This window comes from Saccopteryx bilineata, chromosome 4, assembly GCF_036850765.1.
Source record: "Saccopteryx bilineata isolate mSacBil1 chromosome 4, mSacBil1_pri_phased_curated, whole genome shotgun sequence".
Taxonomy (NCBI): Eukaryota; Metazoa; Chordata; class Mammalia; order Chiroptera; family Emballonuridae; genus Saccopteryx; species Saccopteryx bilineata.
In genome coordinates, this window is record NC_089493.1 from 271,797,301 (window position 1) to 271,815,851 (window position 18,551).

General features: G+C 43.3%; 1 protein-coding gene across 4 annotated transcripts in view; it reads right to left on the reverse strand.

Moving 5' to 3' along the window:
• The window catches only part of CALN1 (calneuron 1), a 535,700-nt gene that overhangs the window by 483,891 nt on the left and 33,258 nt on the right, over positions 1-18,551 (reverse strand). For 2 of the 4 annotated variants that reach the window (XM_066274636.1, XM_066274633.1), the window contains exon 2: positions 3,619-3,810. The exons of 1 other annotated variant lie outside the window; for it this stretch is intronic. In XM_066274636.1, coding sequence (XP_066130733.1) covers positions 3,619-3,737 — 119 coding nt within the window. In that variant the 5' untranslated portion in view covers positions 3,738-3,810. Of the gene's footprint in view, positions 1-3,614; positions 3,811-18,551 lie in introns of all 4 variants that reach the window. One more of the 4 variants, XM_066274632.1, reaches the window with a different exon arrangement.

The window sequence follows — 18,551 nt, forward strand, 5'->3', positions numbered from 1 at the left end:
TAGCTCCATACTTGCCCCAAAGAACCCCAGATCTCAAAGTCTGGACAAAAGGTGGAGACTATCTTTGCAGGCCATTAGATTGAGGAGTCGGCACCTTGGCAGACCCGAGACAAGTCAGGGTGTCATTGCTGTGTGCCTTTGCAAGAAGAGAAAGAGGTTCCTGTCTACAGGTCATCTCCTCCAGACATGTCAAAAGAAAGCTTGGCCAAAGCCTGGCAAAGACATAGGAATAGACAGGCTAGGGAATTCTCCAGTGCTCTGCTAACAGAAGGAGAACACACTGGGAGTAGATCTTACTTCCCCAGTCCCTGCCCTCTGCATAAGGTCTTTCTCCACACTCCATCCACTTCAGTGCCTCCAGCCAGCTTTATCTACCCCACCGTGCTCGACTGCCAGCGATAGCTCCTCTGGGTCTCATGAGGACCACTGTCATTTAAAGACTTCAGCTTAAAGCATTGATAGCAAACACCTTAACAGCACCTAATGGAAAGCTAACCAATTTCAAGAATGGAATACAAAATCAATATCGTAAGAACTGGGGTGAAGAAGTGCCCCATCACTCTGGTCATTGCCTCCCCCCTTTTTCCATCCACATATTTATAGTGGAAGCAGCCATTTTCGTAACCTCTGGCCTTTCTCCCCTGGACACTATTTATTTGATCAGGAGTGGACAACAATGAGTCCGTTCATGGGGAATTTGGAATTGAGACAATACTGATTCTCAATTGAGGTTGGATGCCAAATTGGAAGCTTTTGACCAGAGTAATTTTCACAGAGACACCAGAGTGGTGTGGACAGGTCACAAGGCCAGGGAAACCAGAGTGGTGTGGACAGGTCACAAGGCCAGGGAAACCAGAGTGGTGTGGACAGGTCACAAGGTCAGGGAAACCAGAGTGGTGTGGACAGGTCACAAGGTCAGGGAAACCAGAGTGGTGTGGACAGGTCACAAGGTCAGGCAAATGAGAATAGTGTGGACAGGTCATAAGGTCAGGGAAACCAGAGTGGTGGGGACAGGCCACAAGGAAAGGGAAACCAGAGTGGTGGGGACAGGCCACAAGGAAAGGGAAACCAGAATGGTGTGGACAGGTCACAAGGTCAGGAAAATGAGAATGGTATGGACAGGTCACAAGGTTAGGGAAACCAGAGTGGTGTGGACAGGCAGAGAGAAGCAGCTTTATTTAGTTTTTAAAATCCCTCTGGGCCCTCAGCTTAGCCATCCCTGAGGCCTTGTATTCTATGAGACATCTCCCCCAACCCCGGCCTGAGTCTTTCTAACATGTTTCTCTTTTCACTGAGGAGAGCTCTTCTGGGCTTCTGTTACTTTTAACCAAAATGGCATCAGGAAGTGTGAAAATGACCTGGGCTGGGAAGATGGGATTCATCAAAGAGACTCCTCTCTACTTGATACTTTTCACATCAGGCACAACGGCCTAGTCAACTGCCCAGAGGGCTTGAGATCTAAGGAGACCCCTGATGTTCTGTGGGCTAGTCCCCATACCCAGCCTGTCCTTTATCTGAAGAAGATCCCCAGCTGAGGGACAGAAGGACAGGAAGGCAGGGCTCTGAGAGACCTCACTGCTGGAAACAGAGGCGGGAGCATCTTCCAGACAAGCTGTGGGGCCTTCCCCTCTTAACCAATCACTGCTGCCGAGACCACAACAGTGGGACTCCCTCCCCATCTCATCCCTCTCCTGTTTAGCTGTATCTCCCTGCTCACTGCACCAAGAAATCTGTGAGAACTGTGTGGGTATGCTCCCAAGGAAGGGGTAAGCAAACGTGTTATGTGTGTGGGCATGAGTGGACTGAGTAATGGGAACAAGCCAGGAGCCTTACAGACCCTCAGTCTTGGGTCCAGAAAGAGTTAATGCCCCAAGGAGAAGCTGCTGATTTTGAAAAAGCCGGTTCATTCCACCTGGGCTATCGCTACTCCCAGAGATGGGCGAAAGTAAACAGCCTAATTCATGCCCATCACAGTTTTGACCCCAAAATTCTAAATCCCAAAGTTACAGGAATAAATGGGGGACATTTTTGTTTTAATTTGAGAGTATATAGAGCAAAAATGGTCTTTCTGATTCCATCAGACTTCTTTGTTTGCTATAGGACACCTTCAGATCCGCTGCGGTAGAAAGCTGTCCTTTTCCTCTGTAGCATCCCCCACGCCTGTCATTCATACAGCACCAGTAAGACATGCAGAAATGGTTGGCATCCCTTGTCCTTACCTCTTTCCCTCAACACGCTCCCCTTCCCCGGGACAAGTGCCCAGGACTCGATCACTTATCTCAGCCTGAGGAAAAGTCAACCAGGAATTTTACCTTTGAACTAGACCATTCCTCCCACCAGGGCTCCTCTCTTGGCAGGGGTGAGCTGAGATAAGGAGGCCCAGCCCGGGTTGTACTGGTTTCTGTCCAACCTTCTTGAGCAGAACTCTTGCTGAGCTTCCCTGTAGCCTACGCTATTCCCAGCATCATGCTGTCCTCTTCCAGACCTTTCCTCAGAGTGGAAGGGCTCCCCCTGCAGGTCAGCGTGCCCTGGCCCAGGGGTCCCATCAGCTCCCACTTTGGAGTTCCCAATGGGTTGTATTGGAGAAGGTTCTGAATAGACTCTTATAGCATCCTGTGCTGGGCCCAGCCCCCAGCTTCTGAGAGAAATTGCTAAAAATCAGGAAGTATAGTCAGAAATATCTCTATTTCCTTTTTTCCCCTGTAAGCCTAAACTTAAACTCATGGTCCCCATCATAAACATATTCTGTCACCATTAAGAGTTGGTGGCAGAGAGGGCTGGTAATCCCATTCCAACAGCCTTAAGAAGACCATTTCAGAACATGCACGTTTACAGGCCTCGCCGCAGACCAACTCCTCAATGCCAACATCACACAGATCAAAATTCCCTTCTGTACGAAACCACCAGGAGTTGAAATTCCTCTTGAGTTCATACAGCAAGGAAAGTCTCCAAGGAGAAGAATGATAGCAGGGTCAAAGCCAGGGAAGCCTGTGGCTTGGTAACATATGAAACCCTTTCCCCTGAACTGACCTTCTCACCTGTAAGTGAGGAGGGACAGGGTTGCCCAGTGGTAACAAGTATTAGTTTTGGGACTCAGAGACCCATGGTAGGAACCATGGGTTTACCACTGCCTGTGTGATCTGGAGCAAGTTGATTAACGTCTGTCTTACTTTTCTCCTGTAAAAATGGCATTAATAACAACACCCTTACAGGTTTATTATGAGCATCAGTTGAAATTATCTATGCAACACGCCCATTTCCATGTTGACACATGGTCCCACTCTATAAAGGATATTTGTTGCTGCTTTTCTAACAATGAGTATCACCTTCCAACTCAATCAGTACCTGATAGTCAGCTTTCAAACCCTACCTTTCCCATCCATGCATCTCGAAACGGTCAGGCTCGAGATATAATCTCTGTACCCAGCTCAGACGTGTGTCCTCTCAGGACCCCTCCCAGATGTCCCGCCCACAGGTCTCCTCTTCCCCCGACACTCAGCAGCAAAGGCTCCCGGCCCCTGCAACCGCCCCCCTACCTGAGGGCAGAAAACAATCAAGTCCCGAGCAAACACTTGAGAAAGCTCGTTTGTCCAGGGGGTTTGGGGGGAGAAGACTTGCCAAGTGGGGAAGTCGGGGGCCTGGCTCCTCGGCGTCTCCTCTCCCCCTCCAGGGGCTCCTCTGCCCCCTTTTTCCTCATTCTCAGGCTTCCCCTCTCCAGGTTGCTCGGGCAGCCGCATCGGGGGTCCAGGGCGATGTTCTCAGAGAGATTTGTGAGCACATCAAGGGAACGTCAGCCGTGACACTGAGGCTCTGCAAGGAGTTGACAGAAACTTACTGCCTGCACAATGCTGGTTGATTATTTACTCACAGTCAGTTGTCTAAATAATTCAACACCCTCCCTTCCGTGTTTAAACAGGACAATGCTAGAAACACAATCCTGGCACAAGAAATATAATTACAGTTGTGACAGATGTTTAGTTATTAATAAGGCCTCAATGTCACCAGAGGGTATTACACAATAAACCAATACTGTGCCTTTGGAACCAACCTCCGTGCTTACAGGTACTTTTCCATTCACACTCCCGCGGGAATTGCATGGTATAAGCGATGCGGAGAGTACAGCCGCCAATGTGATTGCAACTTGCAAGAAAGCCCAGCTCCTTGCCAGCATAATTTGTTTCCTGCCATTGACATCAACAGAGCCACAGAAGCAAAGTGGAGGGGGGGGGGGAGGCAGAGTTAGAAATAGCCGTCTTACAGAGAGGATTCTCGCCAAACCTCCGAAGCTTGCGATGCTACTCACAATCCCCAGGCAATCTTAACTTCCTTAGACAAAGCAAAGAGCATCCAAGACTAGAGTCCCTTTACCAGTCCAGATGTCCAGACTTGCTTCCCCCATATAGAGAGCCTCTGGGTGCCTGGAATGTCACCATGTCTCCCTGACATCTGGTGTCAACCCCTACTGGTCCTTTCCGAGTGGTGAGGTTATGGCACCCCTCATCTCCACCTACTTCTGTGGTTGAACGTGACCTCTGTCCCTCTCTTCCCCCAACACTGCGCTGAGAAAAGCTCCAGGCAGAGAGTAATTCAGATGCACGCTGGGTCATCTGGGCCCAGGCAGAGACAACCTTAAAATAATTGGTGCTCAATAAACACTTATTAAACTCACATTTAATCAATATTGGTTCTCTTTACTGAAGTTTAAAATTTAATAATGAAACAAAGACTCAGGAGATGTGAAGTACAGGATTTAACTGGGCGAGCTGTGGCGATGAATAGAATGAGCCTTGCTCATCATGGACGGACCTTGCCTGAGAACACTGGCCCCAGGGGGTGGCTGCACATTGCAGCGGGCAGCGGCCTCTCCCAGCAACAAGCAGGCCCCACCTGCCCTGCGCAGCCCTGCACATCACCTCCTGGGAGGAAGCCCCCTGCTCTGCTTCCAGCCTCTTGATTCTGATCAGTGATACAAATCCACGCCCAGGAAGTGTTCTTTTGTAGAAGTCAGCCCACAGGAGATGGGACTCAGAAGATGACTTTAGGAAGCACGGAGCCTTAAAGAGGTGTGTGCAAATGTCATTTTTGTTGTAAATTATGATTGTAAATCTGTCAGTCCCATTCCAGTCCAATGAGATAAGATCAGCTCTATGCTGTAACAAGTGCCAGATGGTGCCTGGGGGCTCATGATCTGGAAGATCTCTGCTTTTCTTAGGGTTGTGGCAGGGAGTTGGGCCCTCCCCAAAAGAGGGGCTCTATCTCTTATGACTGGGCTGGAACCTCCCACAGTGATACCATATGAAAAGAAAGGCAAAAACCTTTTCTTACCCAACAATATAGGTACAACACATCCATGCAATAGCAAGTGTCTTCAGACACACACCCCAATCAATACCACTTGTCTTCAGTTACACACACACACACACACACTCATGTTCACAGACCAGTCTTCAAACACTCATAGCTTATGTATGACCTCAGTCCTAGATTCAGCCCATCCTCAGACATACAAACAAGGACTCACTTCACAGACACACAGCTTCACACAGCCACACACACTATCCCCATCAGTGAGAGCACCAATATATACCCTCACACACACACACTCACGGCTCACGTGTTCACACACAGTGGCACCTGCCTATCCACACAAGCTGCACACACCTATATTTTTTACTCATCTTTAGTTATCATGTTAAGTTAAAAAGGAAAGCAATTTTCCCATGTCATTACAGTAGAAATGGGGGGGGGGAGTGACATTTTATTTTCAGATATGCTTTTAGTTGCCATGACAGTCCCCACACCAGGAAAGCTGTGATTGGTGGCAAATACAGATTTTAAAAGAGAGTAATTAGCTCCCAATATGTAAGACCTTCCAAACACATTGAGTGTTCTCCCTCATCAGTCCCCCCCAGGCAGAGTGGGCACCAGGGCCGGGCCACCCTACAATGCCACTCTGGCTGCCACGCCAGCGATGGGACCTGCCTGCCAGGAGCTCTCAGCAACGATGTTCAAGCTGATAGTCACAATGGTTTGAGAACCCAATCCACTTAACTACTTGGAACTTGCTCAGAGCTCAACAGGAGCGTGGCCCTGGAGGTGGCAGTTCTCCATAAGGGACAATTGCTCCTGCTGCTTGGCTGGCCTCTGGTGCCCTTTGCTGCAGCACTGACTTTGTGCCAGAAAGTCACAAAGCCAGGGGGCTGACCCTCAGCCAAAAAGGGAGTCGGCTCCTCCAGCCAGAAGCCATCTCACCAGAATGCTCCTCTGCAGGCCGTGGCTGGCCTGACACACAGCAAGGGAAGCCAAGCTGCCCTCCACTGGTCGGGACTGACCAACTACAGGCAGCTAACGAAGCAGCCTAAGGTGACAGTCGCACATAAGATGAACCTGCATCTCCCCATCTCACTAGGAGCTCCTCAAAGACAGACGCCGTAATGTACGCACCTCCCAAGTCCCCAGTGGCCTTAGGCACCTTGGGACCCACGGTAAATACCTACTAAAAAAATGACTCGGTCTCCAGATTCACTGGTTGCCTCATTTCCTAATGAGAGTTCTAAGGGCAATTAATTCCCAGAATTTCCTCTCCAAGCCCATTTGTCTTTATTGTCATCACCTAAAAGGTCGGCCCAGAGCTGGTTTATGAGCCCAGGTCCTGAAGTTAGAGCTTTGTGCTGATTCCTGGACCCACATTGGTGTCCTCTTCAGCTTTTGTTTTCAGAAAATGACCCGCCAACTTCCTTTAGTGCCTGAAATGTTCCCTAAAAATTGGACACGCAGTGTGAGGCACTTTTGGGCCCCCAAAATATGACAATACCTTGGTTCCATCCTCAAGGTGTTCCATTGGCTCCATTACTTTCACCAACCCACAATATGCAGAGATTGGGGTAGTGATGTGGTTAAGAACATAGCTAATTTGATCAAATCATGCAGTTCAAATCCTGGCTCTGCCACTTATGAGCTGTGCTATCTTGGATAAGTTACTCAACCTCTCTGTGCCTCAATTTCCTCCTCTGCAAAATGGGATTGATAATAACAGCACCTACTTTTTACGATGATTGTCTAGTGTTTGGCACAGAGTAAGTATTGTACTACATGTGCTAGCTATCATTATTCATTCCTTCCTTTTGTACCTAACAGGAAGTGGCTGAGTACCCACTCTTCTCAGATGTATAGAGTGACTCCACCACAGATCTGGCCTCGTGGAGCTCAGAATCAAGCTGGGGACATGAACACAAACACACAGCCCAGAGAAGGAGGCTGCTCCTACTCGTTCAGTTCAAAGAGTCAGTTTGCCCCTGAAGGTATCTGGGAGAAGAGGTTTAGATTCTCCTCTTCAATGCCACAAAGTTTGTTCTTCAATGGATCCTTGTTATTGCCTTTGAGGAAGGGAGACAGAGGCATACAGTCTGGGTGAACTGGTCAACCTCATCACTCAGCACATGTGACTGCGAGCATTTAGCTGGATGCATAGGTCACAGGAAAACATAGTCCTTCGTGGATTTTGGTCCTTTTTGGAGTGTCTAAAATTACAATCACCGTGGGAGCAAGGGATGGCTGAAAATCAAATGTTTATGAACAAAGTGTATGAACATGAATTTTTATTGGCATGAATAATTCATAAATATGAGGTAGACGGTTCTACTTAGTTTCTGGGAACCCCAGAACAAGGATTCCCAGACTGATACTCTGAGGTTCAGTTCAAATGTTCACCAAGAAGCACTCCCTCGTTCTGACCACATTGGGTATCATCAGGTTAGAGTCTTTTGTGTCTGTGGCTTTCTGCTACATTTTACAGTTGTTGATGGCTATGTTATATCATAACTGTATCCTCTGTGATGCTTGACAAGGGTTTTGTATGTGGGTCTTTTCTCTCAAAACCCTCCGTACATGGCGTCAAATTTGATTCACAAGAAAAATTTATTTTTGCTACAACTGAATATAATAATTCTTATTTTTTATTCATTATTTTTAAACTTATTTTTTAGCATATTTCAAGTATATAATGTATTATTATTAACTAGTCATCATGCTATACATTAGGTCTCCAGAACTTCACCTTATAACTGAAAGTTTGTACCCTCTGACCAACACCTCCCTTTCTCCCCCCCCCCCCCCCACCCTTCAGCCTCTGGTAACCACCACTGTATTCTCTGTTATTATGATTTTGACTTTTTTTTTTTTAGATTCACAGATAAGTGAGATCATGCAGTATTTGTCATTCTGTGTCTGGCTTATTTTAATTAGCATACTGCCCTCCAGGTTCATTCATGTTGTAGAAAATGGCAGGATTTTCTTCTTTTTGTGGAGTTAATATGTCACTGTATGTATGTGTTACACTTTATTTATCCATTAGCCTATTGGTGGACACATAGGTTGTTTTCATATCTTGGTCACTGCAAAGAGTATGAAGGTCTAGATATCTCTTCGAGATAGTGATTTTATTTCCTTTGTGTATCTACGCAGAAGTGGGACTGCTGGATCTTATGTTAATTCTATTTTTAATTTTTGGAGGAACCTCTGAACTGTTTTCCACAGTGGTTGTGGTATTATACTCTCACCAACAGTGCACAGTGTTCCCTTTAATATAATTCTGTTTTGGTACCTTTTGGACAAAATGTTGAGTGAAATGAGTCATGCCACATGATGTTTAGTGGAGTACAGTTTGCTAAGAACAAGAAGTCAGAGGCATAGTGTAAGGTTTAACTAGCCCCAAAGCCAAGTCCTGCATTTAGCATATGAGTACTGATGCCCCTTCTACATAGAGAGGTTGTCAAAGAAGTAAACACTCCATTCAAAGTGCTGATGAGCAACAAAGTCTAACCACTGCCCTATGCTGAGCCTGAGACACTATCATCCTGTAGAAGTGATTGTTCTCAGCCTTAAAATAGTTTAATACTAAGGAGTAGTCAAAGCACATATGAAAGATAAAAATTAACTGCTAGTCTAGCATGTAGAAAATATTAACTCAACTCCTGTGAAAATGCAAAAGCATATGCTAAATGCTACCTTAAATGTCATGTAAAAACAAATGGATCTGAGAGTATCATGCTAAACAAAACAAATCAAATGGAAAAAAGACAAGAACTATTGTATATGATTTCATTCATATGTGGGTTATATACAAAAGCAACAAATGAATAAACAAAACAAACACACTCAGCAGACACAGACAACAGAAGAGTGGTTACCAGAGGGGAGGATGAAGAGAGAAAAGAGGTTCAAATATATGGTGACAGAAGGAGAGTAGACTTTAGGTGGTGAGTACAATGCAATATACAGAAGTGTGTTATAGAATTGTATGCTTGAAACTTACATAATGTTATTAACCAGTGTCACCCCAATAAATTTAACTTTTAAAAAGGTTTATTTTCAATCCTGGCCGGGTGGCTCAATGGATGAATTGTTGACCCAGCATGCCAGAGGTCACGGGCTTGACCCCTGGTCAGGGCACATACAAGAAGTAATCAGTGAGTATAGAACTAAATGGAACAACTAAGTGAAATGACGAGTTGATGCTTCTCTCTCTCTCTCTCTCTCTCTCTCTCTCTCTCCCCCTTTCCCCTTCTCCTTTCCTCTCTCTCTCTCTCTCTCTCTCTCTCACTCTCTCTCTCTCTCTTTCTCTCTCTCTCTCTCAAATCAATGGGGAAAAAATTGTTTTTTTTAAGTTCACTTTCTCCCTGTTTCCATCCCAAACCAATTTGATCCCATGAAGATTAAAATGTGTGCCCAGGTAAAGCCAAATCTCTAAGCCCAAGTGTGAAGCCTAGAACTGACTCCTTGGAAGCACCTGCATACAACTCAGCAAGGACTACTTCTCAGTAGCCTAATGTCCCCGACACGTCCTGGCTCAGATCCATGGAAGTAAACGTCCTGAATCCTGCCTGGTTCCTCAAAATGAAAACCAAGAACTATAAATGGCTCAGAGCAATTAAAGTTGAAAATTACAATAAAATAAAAAAATAATGGATATTTTCTTAACATAAACACATAAACCCACATTAATCCAAAAGCCAGCATCTAGCCTCTTACTTTCGAGGAAACACCAGAGTCTTAATTGCTAAAACCAGGAAAAAGTAACTGTCACCAGTACTATTCACTGTATTGCTTACTGTCTCCACTACAATTAACACTGTACCGTAGGCATTAATCAACATGATTAAATAAGTAATTAGAGGCACAAGATTGGAAAAGAAGAAACAAAATAAAAGTATCTCTCCTTAAAGATAGTATGATTATGTGTCTGGGAATCAAAGAATCCTTGAAAAACCTATTGCAAATAAGAGAATTTAGTAAGTTTGCAGGATTTCAGAATAATATATAGAACCTATTAGACTTCATATACAGAAACAATACTGAGAAGAAATAATATATGAGCAGAACCTATTCGTTATGGCAAAAAATAATTAAATAAATTAGAACTTTTACATATTTAAAAAGTATATCAAAGAGAAAAGGCAAAGCAATTCCTAAAAATAGAAAATAAATGAAAACAGGAAAATTTAATTGTATTTCAGATTGATGGCTTACCTAAGGAGAGAATTTTTTAATTATGTTAAAACATAACATTTTGACTGTACTTTCCAAGTGAGACAGATCCTAAGAACAAAGAGAACTACAGAAAAATCATGAATAAATTAATATCATTAGGAACCAAGATGTTCTGTATTAGAGAAAAGAGATATAAATATACATTTTTAAAGTGAATTAAAAACCCTGAAATCTAATTTGAATAAGAATACTAGTATGAACTCAGAATTTGTTTTTTTTTTTCTTTCAAGAATATGCATTCTGACCATATACCAGGTCTGACACTGAAAAGGCTTCAAAGTAATGTAACTCAGTTACAATGAACACCACCAGCACTCAATCTGTGGTCTCTAAATATCATTTCCAGCTGTAAATAATCATCTCTGAGGAGGCAATGTGAAAATTAAGCTGGGAATTCTTGTCAGGCCCGAACACAGGTAAGCTTCCAGTGATATCAGGTGACAGAGGAAACAACTTGAAGACATCTAATGGCCAGATATGGGACAATTCATTATTCTGAAAATTGATATCAATGTAACTTTTAAGGCACCAACTAATTATTCTTTTTAAATGTTAAATGAAAGTATCCAGCAATTACCCTGTTATTCTTTTCTAAATTTTTATTTTTTAATTACAGACAACATTCATTATTACATTAGTTTCAGGTGTACAGCATAGTGGCTAGACATTTATAATATTCAGTGGTCCCCAACCCCCCGGGCTGCAGACTGGTACTGGTCCATGGGCCATTTGGTACCGGTCCACAGAGAAAGAATAAATAACATGAAATGTTGTCAGAATAACAAATATAAATACAGCCTGAATAATGTGGACATGCTCGTTCCTCCTTTAACTTAGCCCAATAAATATCGTAAGTTCGACAATTATATTTAAAAATGCCACAGTTTTTACGCCAGTCGCATAATTTTATTTTGTGCATTTATCCATCCCACCCTAAAGGCCGGCCCGTGAAAATATTTTCTGACATTAAACCAGTCCGTGGCCCAAAAAAGGTTGGGGACCACTGATTTATATAGTTTACGAAGTGATCTCCCATTGTGTCTAGTACCCACCTGGCTCTATACATAGTTATTACAATACTATCGACTACATTCCTTACGCTGCACTTTACATCCTCATGACTACTTTGTAACTACTAATTTTCTATGCAGACTATATTATAAGGTAATCAAATAGTTGATAAGACAAAGTTCTTCTTTAGAGAGGAATCATACCTAATAAATTAAGAAAAAAAATGATAGAATTAGAACATCACCATTTTGCTACCTCTAAAGAAATAAGAGATCTAAGTAATGATCATCAATGGCGACTAAAATCATTAGGTGTAAGGTCAGTAGAGGATTTGAGCATGTATGAATCAGGATGACAGAACCTTAATTGTAAAATGAATGAAGTAGCAATAGCCAGAGGGGAAAGGGTGGAGGTAAGGAGAGGAGGGCAAAGTGGTGGGGGGAAGGGGAATGAAAGAGACTGCTTGGGGCAGAGTGTACATGATGTGTGTGGATGGTGTTATATTGAGTTCTATATTTGAAACCTGTACGGTTTGATGAATCATGTTAATATAATATATATTTTTTAATAATATTGAAAAATAAATGATGTGGGACAACCAGATATTAAGTGCCTTCTGATGTGAGATAATAGGAAGCACACAGCACAACCTATAAGTATAATTTATATAAATAACAGAATATGAAGCTATATTTAAATATAGAGTCATGAGAGCACGGAGAAATATGTTAAACAACCCACAAGAATAGAGCGAGCCCAAACCAGAACGTGGGAAGTCCTACAGGACTAATTACGCTATTTCTGTAACAGACAAATGGCAGGGAAAGAAAACGAGGGCACTGTTACAGACAAAAATGTACTTAAAGGAACTATCAGTTGTGAGCTGTGGACCTGATTTGAATCCTGATTTGAATAAACTACATAATTGAGGCAACGGAGAAAATAAAAGATAAATCTGATATTGAGGGATTGCTGTTAATTCTGTTGTGAGGGATAATGGTATGTTAGTTATGTCAAATTAAAACATTCTTATAATTTAGAGATACATAATGAAGTATTCACATGTGAAACTGTATGTTGTATAAGAAACATAAAACAAGATTGGGAGAATATCATTATTGGAGTTTGTGTTTGGATACATGTAGCTTCATTATAGTAGTCTCTCTACTTTTGTGTATATTTGGAAATCTCCACAGTATGAAATTTTTTTTTAAAGTGGTAAGAAACAGGACTTGGTGTGCTGGATCTTGGCAAGGTATCTTTTCTGTAAATTAAAGGAAAAGAAATATGATTTAGATACATATAGTCAGTTCTGCATTCAAGTGGGGTTGACATTCAATAGTGTTTGCTTTGGAAATGCAGAAGCCAGGTTAGAAACCTGCGCACAGGACAGGGCTCTTTTCTTAGCTTTCCTGGGCTAAGTAAGATGGCCTAAGAGGGTTTCTCTCTCTCACCTTGCTATGATCATTGACATGGTAGCTACTAGGCCTGTCCCTACAAATATGCTCAGGGCTTGGCATTAGTAGACACTTAGCAAATGTTTGTTGAATGAATGTCAGATGTTGTTAAGTCAACCATATACAGGAAGTGCTGTGGTGCATTCCAAACAATCTTTCCCCACTCAAAATTATCCCTTTTACACAAGCCTATCACAATGGCTAAAATTTCCAGTTATAGACACTCCTTTGGCCCATGGCATTGTTATAGCAATTGTTCTTAAACATGGTGTCTCTGTGCAATGGTGTGTCATACACAATTGGTTATAAGGTAAGTGACAAGTACGTTGTTCCTAATAATAGTAAAGCAATTTAAAAGAAGTGTATCATTATAGTATATAGAATACCCTGAAAGCTCTATCAAGAAAACTACTAGAACTGATAAACAATTTCAATAAAATAGCAGAATACAAAATTAATAGTCAGAAATCAGTGACATTTTTACACATCAATCATGAACTACCAGAAAGAAAACTAAAAGAAATAATCCTACTATAATTTTTTTAAAAAAGCATGTAGGAATAAATTTAACCAAAGAAATAAAAGACCTGTACTCAGAAAATTAGGATACTAAAGAAAGAAACTGAAGAAGATGCAAATAAGTGGAAGCATATACTGTGTTCATGGATAGGAAGAATTAACATCATTAAAATGTCCATACTATCCAAACCAATCTATAGATTCAAGGCAATTCCTATTAAAATACCAATGGTATATCTCACAGGACTAGAACAAATATACCCACAATTTATATGGAACCACAGAAAACCCAAGTAGTCTCAGTAATCTTGAGAAAGAAGAACAAATTTAGAGGTATCCTACTACATGATATCAAACTATACTACCAGACCATAGTAATCAAAACGGTATTGGACTGGCATGAAAACAGGCATACAGATCAATGGAACAGAATAGAGAACCCAGAAATAAACCCATGACTTTATGGTCAATTCATATTTGACAAAGGAGGCAAGAACATAAAGTGGGGTAAAGACAGTCCATTCAATAAATAGTGTTGGGAAAATTGGACAAGTACATGAAAAAAAAAATGAAACTAGACCACCTCCTTACACCATACACAAGAATAAACTTATAATTTATTAAGCATTTAAATGTAAGTTACAAAACCATAAAAATCCTAGAAGGAAACATAAGTAGTAAATCTCAGACAATTCTTGTAGCAGTATCTTTTCTGATATATCACTTTGGACAAGGGGGAAAAAAGAAAAAATAAATAAATGAGACTATATCAAACTAAAAAGTTTTTGCATAGCAAAAGAAACCAGCAACAAAATGAAAAGACAACCCACTGCATAGGAGAAAATATTTGCCAATGATACATCTAATAAGTGATTTATTTCCAAGTTTATAAAGAACTTATAAAACTCAACACGAAGAAAAAAAATCCAATTAAAAAATGGGCAAAGGACCTGGATAGGCACTTCTCCAAAGAAGACATACAGATGGCCAGTAGACATATGCAAAGATGCTCAATGTCACTAATCGTTAGAGAAAAATAAATTAAAACCACAATGAGATATCATGTCACACCTGTCAGAATGGCCATCATCAATAAGTCAACAAACAAGTGTTGGCAAGGATGTGGAGAGAGGGGAAGCCTTGTGTATTGCTGGTGAGATTGTAAATTGGTGCAGGTACTGTGGAAAACAATAGGGAGCTTTGTCAAAAAATTAAAAATAGAACACTATACGACCCTGAAATTTCACCTCTGGGAATACATCCAAAGGAACCCAAAACACTAATTCGAAGGAATCTATGCACTCCTATGTTCATTGCAGCATTATTTACAATAGCCAAGTTTTGGAAGCAGTTCAAGTACCCATCAGTAGATGAGTGATAAAAGAGCTGTGGTACATTTACACTAGTGGTAGTCAACCTGGTCCCTACCGCCCACTAGTGGGCGTTCCAGCTTTCATGGTGGGCGGTAGCAGAGCAAACAAAGTATAAACAAAAAGATAGATTTAACTAGAGTAAGTTGTTTTATAAAGATTTATTCTGCCAAACTTAGCAAAAAATCCAACATAAAGTACTTGGTAAGTATTTATTATTATATGCTTTAACTTGCTGTAACTCTGCTTTATAAATTTTATAAAGTAAGGTTACTTCCCTACTTTATAAATCATCATTACTGTGGAAATGGCGGGTGGTTAGAAAATGTTACTACTAACAGAGATACAGAAGTGGGCGGTAGGTATGAAAAGGTTGACTACCCCTGCTGTACACGATGGAATACTACTAGCCCCCACACAAAAAAGAAAACCTTACCCTTTGCAACAGCATGGATGAACCCAGAGAGTATTATACTAAGTGAAATAAGCCAGTCAGAGAAAGACAAATACCATATGATTTCACTCATATGTGGAATCCAATGACAAAATACACTAACAAACAAAAAAGAGACTCATAGATACAGAGAACAGACTGACACTGTCAGAGAAAAAGGGGGTTGGGGGCTGGGTGAAAAAGGTGATAAGATTAAGCAAAATAAACAGACACAGACAACAGTATGGTGGTTGCCAGAGGAAAAGGGGGTGGGGGAGGATGAGGGGGCAAAACAGGGATAAACTGGTGGCAGAAGAAGACTTGACTTAGAGTGGTGAACACAATACAATATACAGATGATGTGTTATAGAATTGTACACCTGAAACATAATTTTGTTAACCAACGTCACCCTAATAAATTCAATTGAAAAAAGAAAGAGTAATGCATCATTAGTCTTGCTTCATAGTACAAGGATAGTAGCATAATCAGAGAATCCTGCATGGAATAGTGAGAAAGGAGTGGACACTATTGCCTTGTCCTGGTCTTCAAAGGCCCCGCCCAGTAGGTTGGGCCCTGCTTAAGATTCTAGTGTGGCTGGGGGACCCAGCAGGACTTGGTGCTCAGTATTTCCACCCGGCCTGGCCTCCAGGCCCCAGATAGCTCTGCTGGGCCCCCATGCTGCCCCTCCCAACTTAATCTCACCCAGTCCCTGCCATCTTGGTCCCAAATCCATCCTCTGACCTGAGGTCAGTGGACTGGAAGTCACGTTGTGTCCTATTTGCTGTGTTGACACAGGTCATAGGTTCTAGCTCCCCTTTATGCAAAGCCCCTTTGAACTGATTCCCTTATAATGAACACAGAATAATACCAAATTTAAATAGCTCCAAGACTAGTTATTTTCATGTTTTAACATCTCTGAAATCAGGGCGCCTTTTACAATTATTGATGCCTGAGTTGGGTGAAATATCTAGGAATGGCCGACACCAATTCAGTACTTCATGCCAGGCACACTCTAGGTACTTGACATGAATTCCCTCACTTAATCCTGATCATAACCCTAGGAGGCAGAGACTGAGATTAATATTTTAGAGATGAGGAAACTGAGGCACCAGGCTCAGATCTGGTGAGTGGCGGAATTAGGAACTTGCAAGCCATGCTCCCAAATGTGGATCCTCACCTGATCTGCTGTGAAGTTTCCGCAAATAGGCTTCAGGTATGCCAGGCTAGTGTCCCTGCCCTTCGTCCTTTGGGGATCACCAGAGTATCCTGGCACGGTCCCTCTGGCCACCAGCAGCCTCTCTCTTTACCTCACATGTTGTACAAATGTCACTTGCAAAAAACAAACAAACAAACCTTTCACTTGCTGTGTGTGCCATGGCATGTCCGTGGTTGGCAAACACAGCAATCTACTGGCTCTCAGCATACCAGGGTGTCCGGGCACCAGGAACATCATCTTTGTTTCTGGGTGCCCAGTATTCTGTCATGAACCCTGTGTGGACTCTGGGTCCTTGCCTCCTCCACCATGTTCCCCTCACTAGGGAGCTGCCCCCTGGGCACCAGGCTCCCCAGCTAGAATCAGGCCACATTAGAGCTCTTTCCCAGACAACCAAAGGTACTAAAATGGCTCTCAACTATGGACTCAGAGTGCTGACTGTCCCCTGAATCCCACCCTGGCCCAGCCAGGTCCCAGTTATCATCTGTAACACAGAGATGCGCCTTCATGCCCTTCGGTTTCCGTGCCATCCAGGGCCAGCCACTAAGTCAGCGGTTCTCAACCTGTGGGTCGCGACCCCAGCAGGGTCGCCTAAAGCCATCAGAAAATACATAATGCATATCAGGTATTTACATTCCGAATCTTAACTGTAGCAAAATTACAGTTATGAAGTAACCACCAAAGTTATTTTTTGGTTTGGGGTCACCACAACATGAGGAACTAACTGTATTGCATTAGAAAGGTTGAGAACCACTGCACTAGATGAATTGACCCCCAGCCCCTCTCTCCCCCACCTTGTCCCACCTGAACCTGCATTCCAAATAAAGCCACAAGTGTTAGTCAAAGCCCTTTGTCCCCAGCCTCAGTAAAAGTTCCAAAACACCAGTCAATCATAAGACAGAGAACTCCCCAGTGCCCCCAGCAGCCTCTGGAAGATCCCTCTCCCACTCCCAACAGAAGCTCTCCGATCATGGAGGCCATAGCCCCAGGCCTATGCTCTCCAGATAGAACACTACTCATCTGTCTGCATCCGGCCAGCAGCTGGTCCTATTCCTGCCAACTTCCTGAGCACATTCCCTGAAGGCCATGCAGGCTGGCACACGGAACTCTTCAGAGCTGGGGGCTGCCTCCTGCACAGGTGCACGTGAGTACCTGCATTTTCACAGCTGGGTGTCCCGGCAGAGTGGCGGAAGCAGGTTCTGCTACACACACACACACACACACACATACACACACATATACACACACACACACACACACACACACGTGCCCTGCCTGCTGCGCGCTCTGGGGCTTTCTAAGAGTCCCCTATTAAAAATTAAAATACTCCCAAGAGCAATGAAGTTTTGACAGCTAATAACTTAATTACCAGCTAATACCGTACCTTCCCACCGCCCTCACCTGCTGGGAGCAGCGGTGTGGAGGCTGGTTCACACCCTGGAACCAGACTACGGAAGGACCCAGACTCAGGGGGTTTAACGGGAGGGCTGGTCCGTCCACAGTGGGACAGAGGCCGACCACTCATCCTGTGTGCCCACAGCGGGGCTGGGTCCCTAACCAAGGATTAAAATTATATGCTAAAATCCAAAAGGCCACCTGCAAAGGAGACCGACCCAGTCACTTCCCAACTCACAGCTGGAAGACTGAGACTCAGAGAGGCTGAGAAATTTCTGAGGTCACACAGCTCCTTTCACAGGCCAGAGTCCTTGCCTGTACGAGACGCCAGGGGCTCTTGTGGTGGGCGGTGGGAAGGTCCTCATGCCACTCTCCCTGGTGCCACCACTGCCCTTACCCTCACCCCAGCATGGAAGCACAGAACTTTCCAGAGATGTGACAGAGTAGCAGAGTTTGGAAATGTCCAATATAAACTGCCATAAGGATGGTCCAAGCAAACGTTTGGAGTGTATTCAAGATTTTCCATAAATTTTGCCTCTCCTGGAACCGCTGAGAGGCCCGAGCTGTCAACCGGGGAAGCCGAGCTCTGCACCCCCAGCCTTCC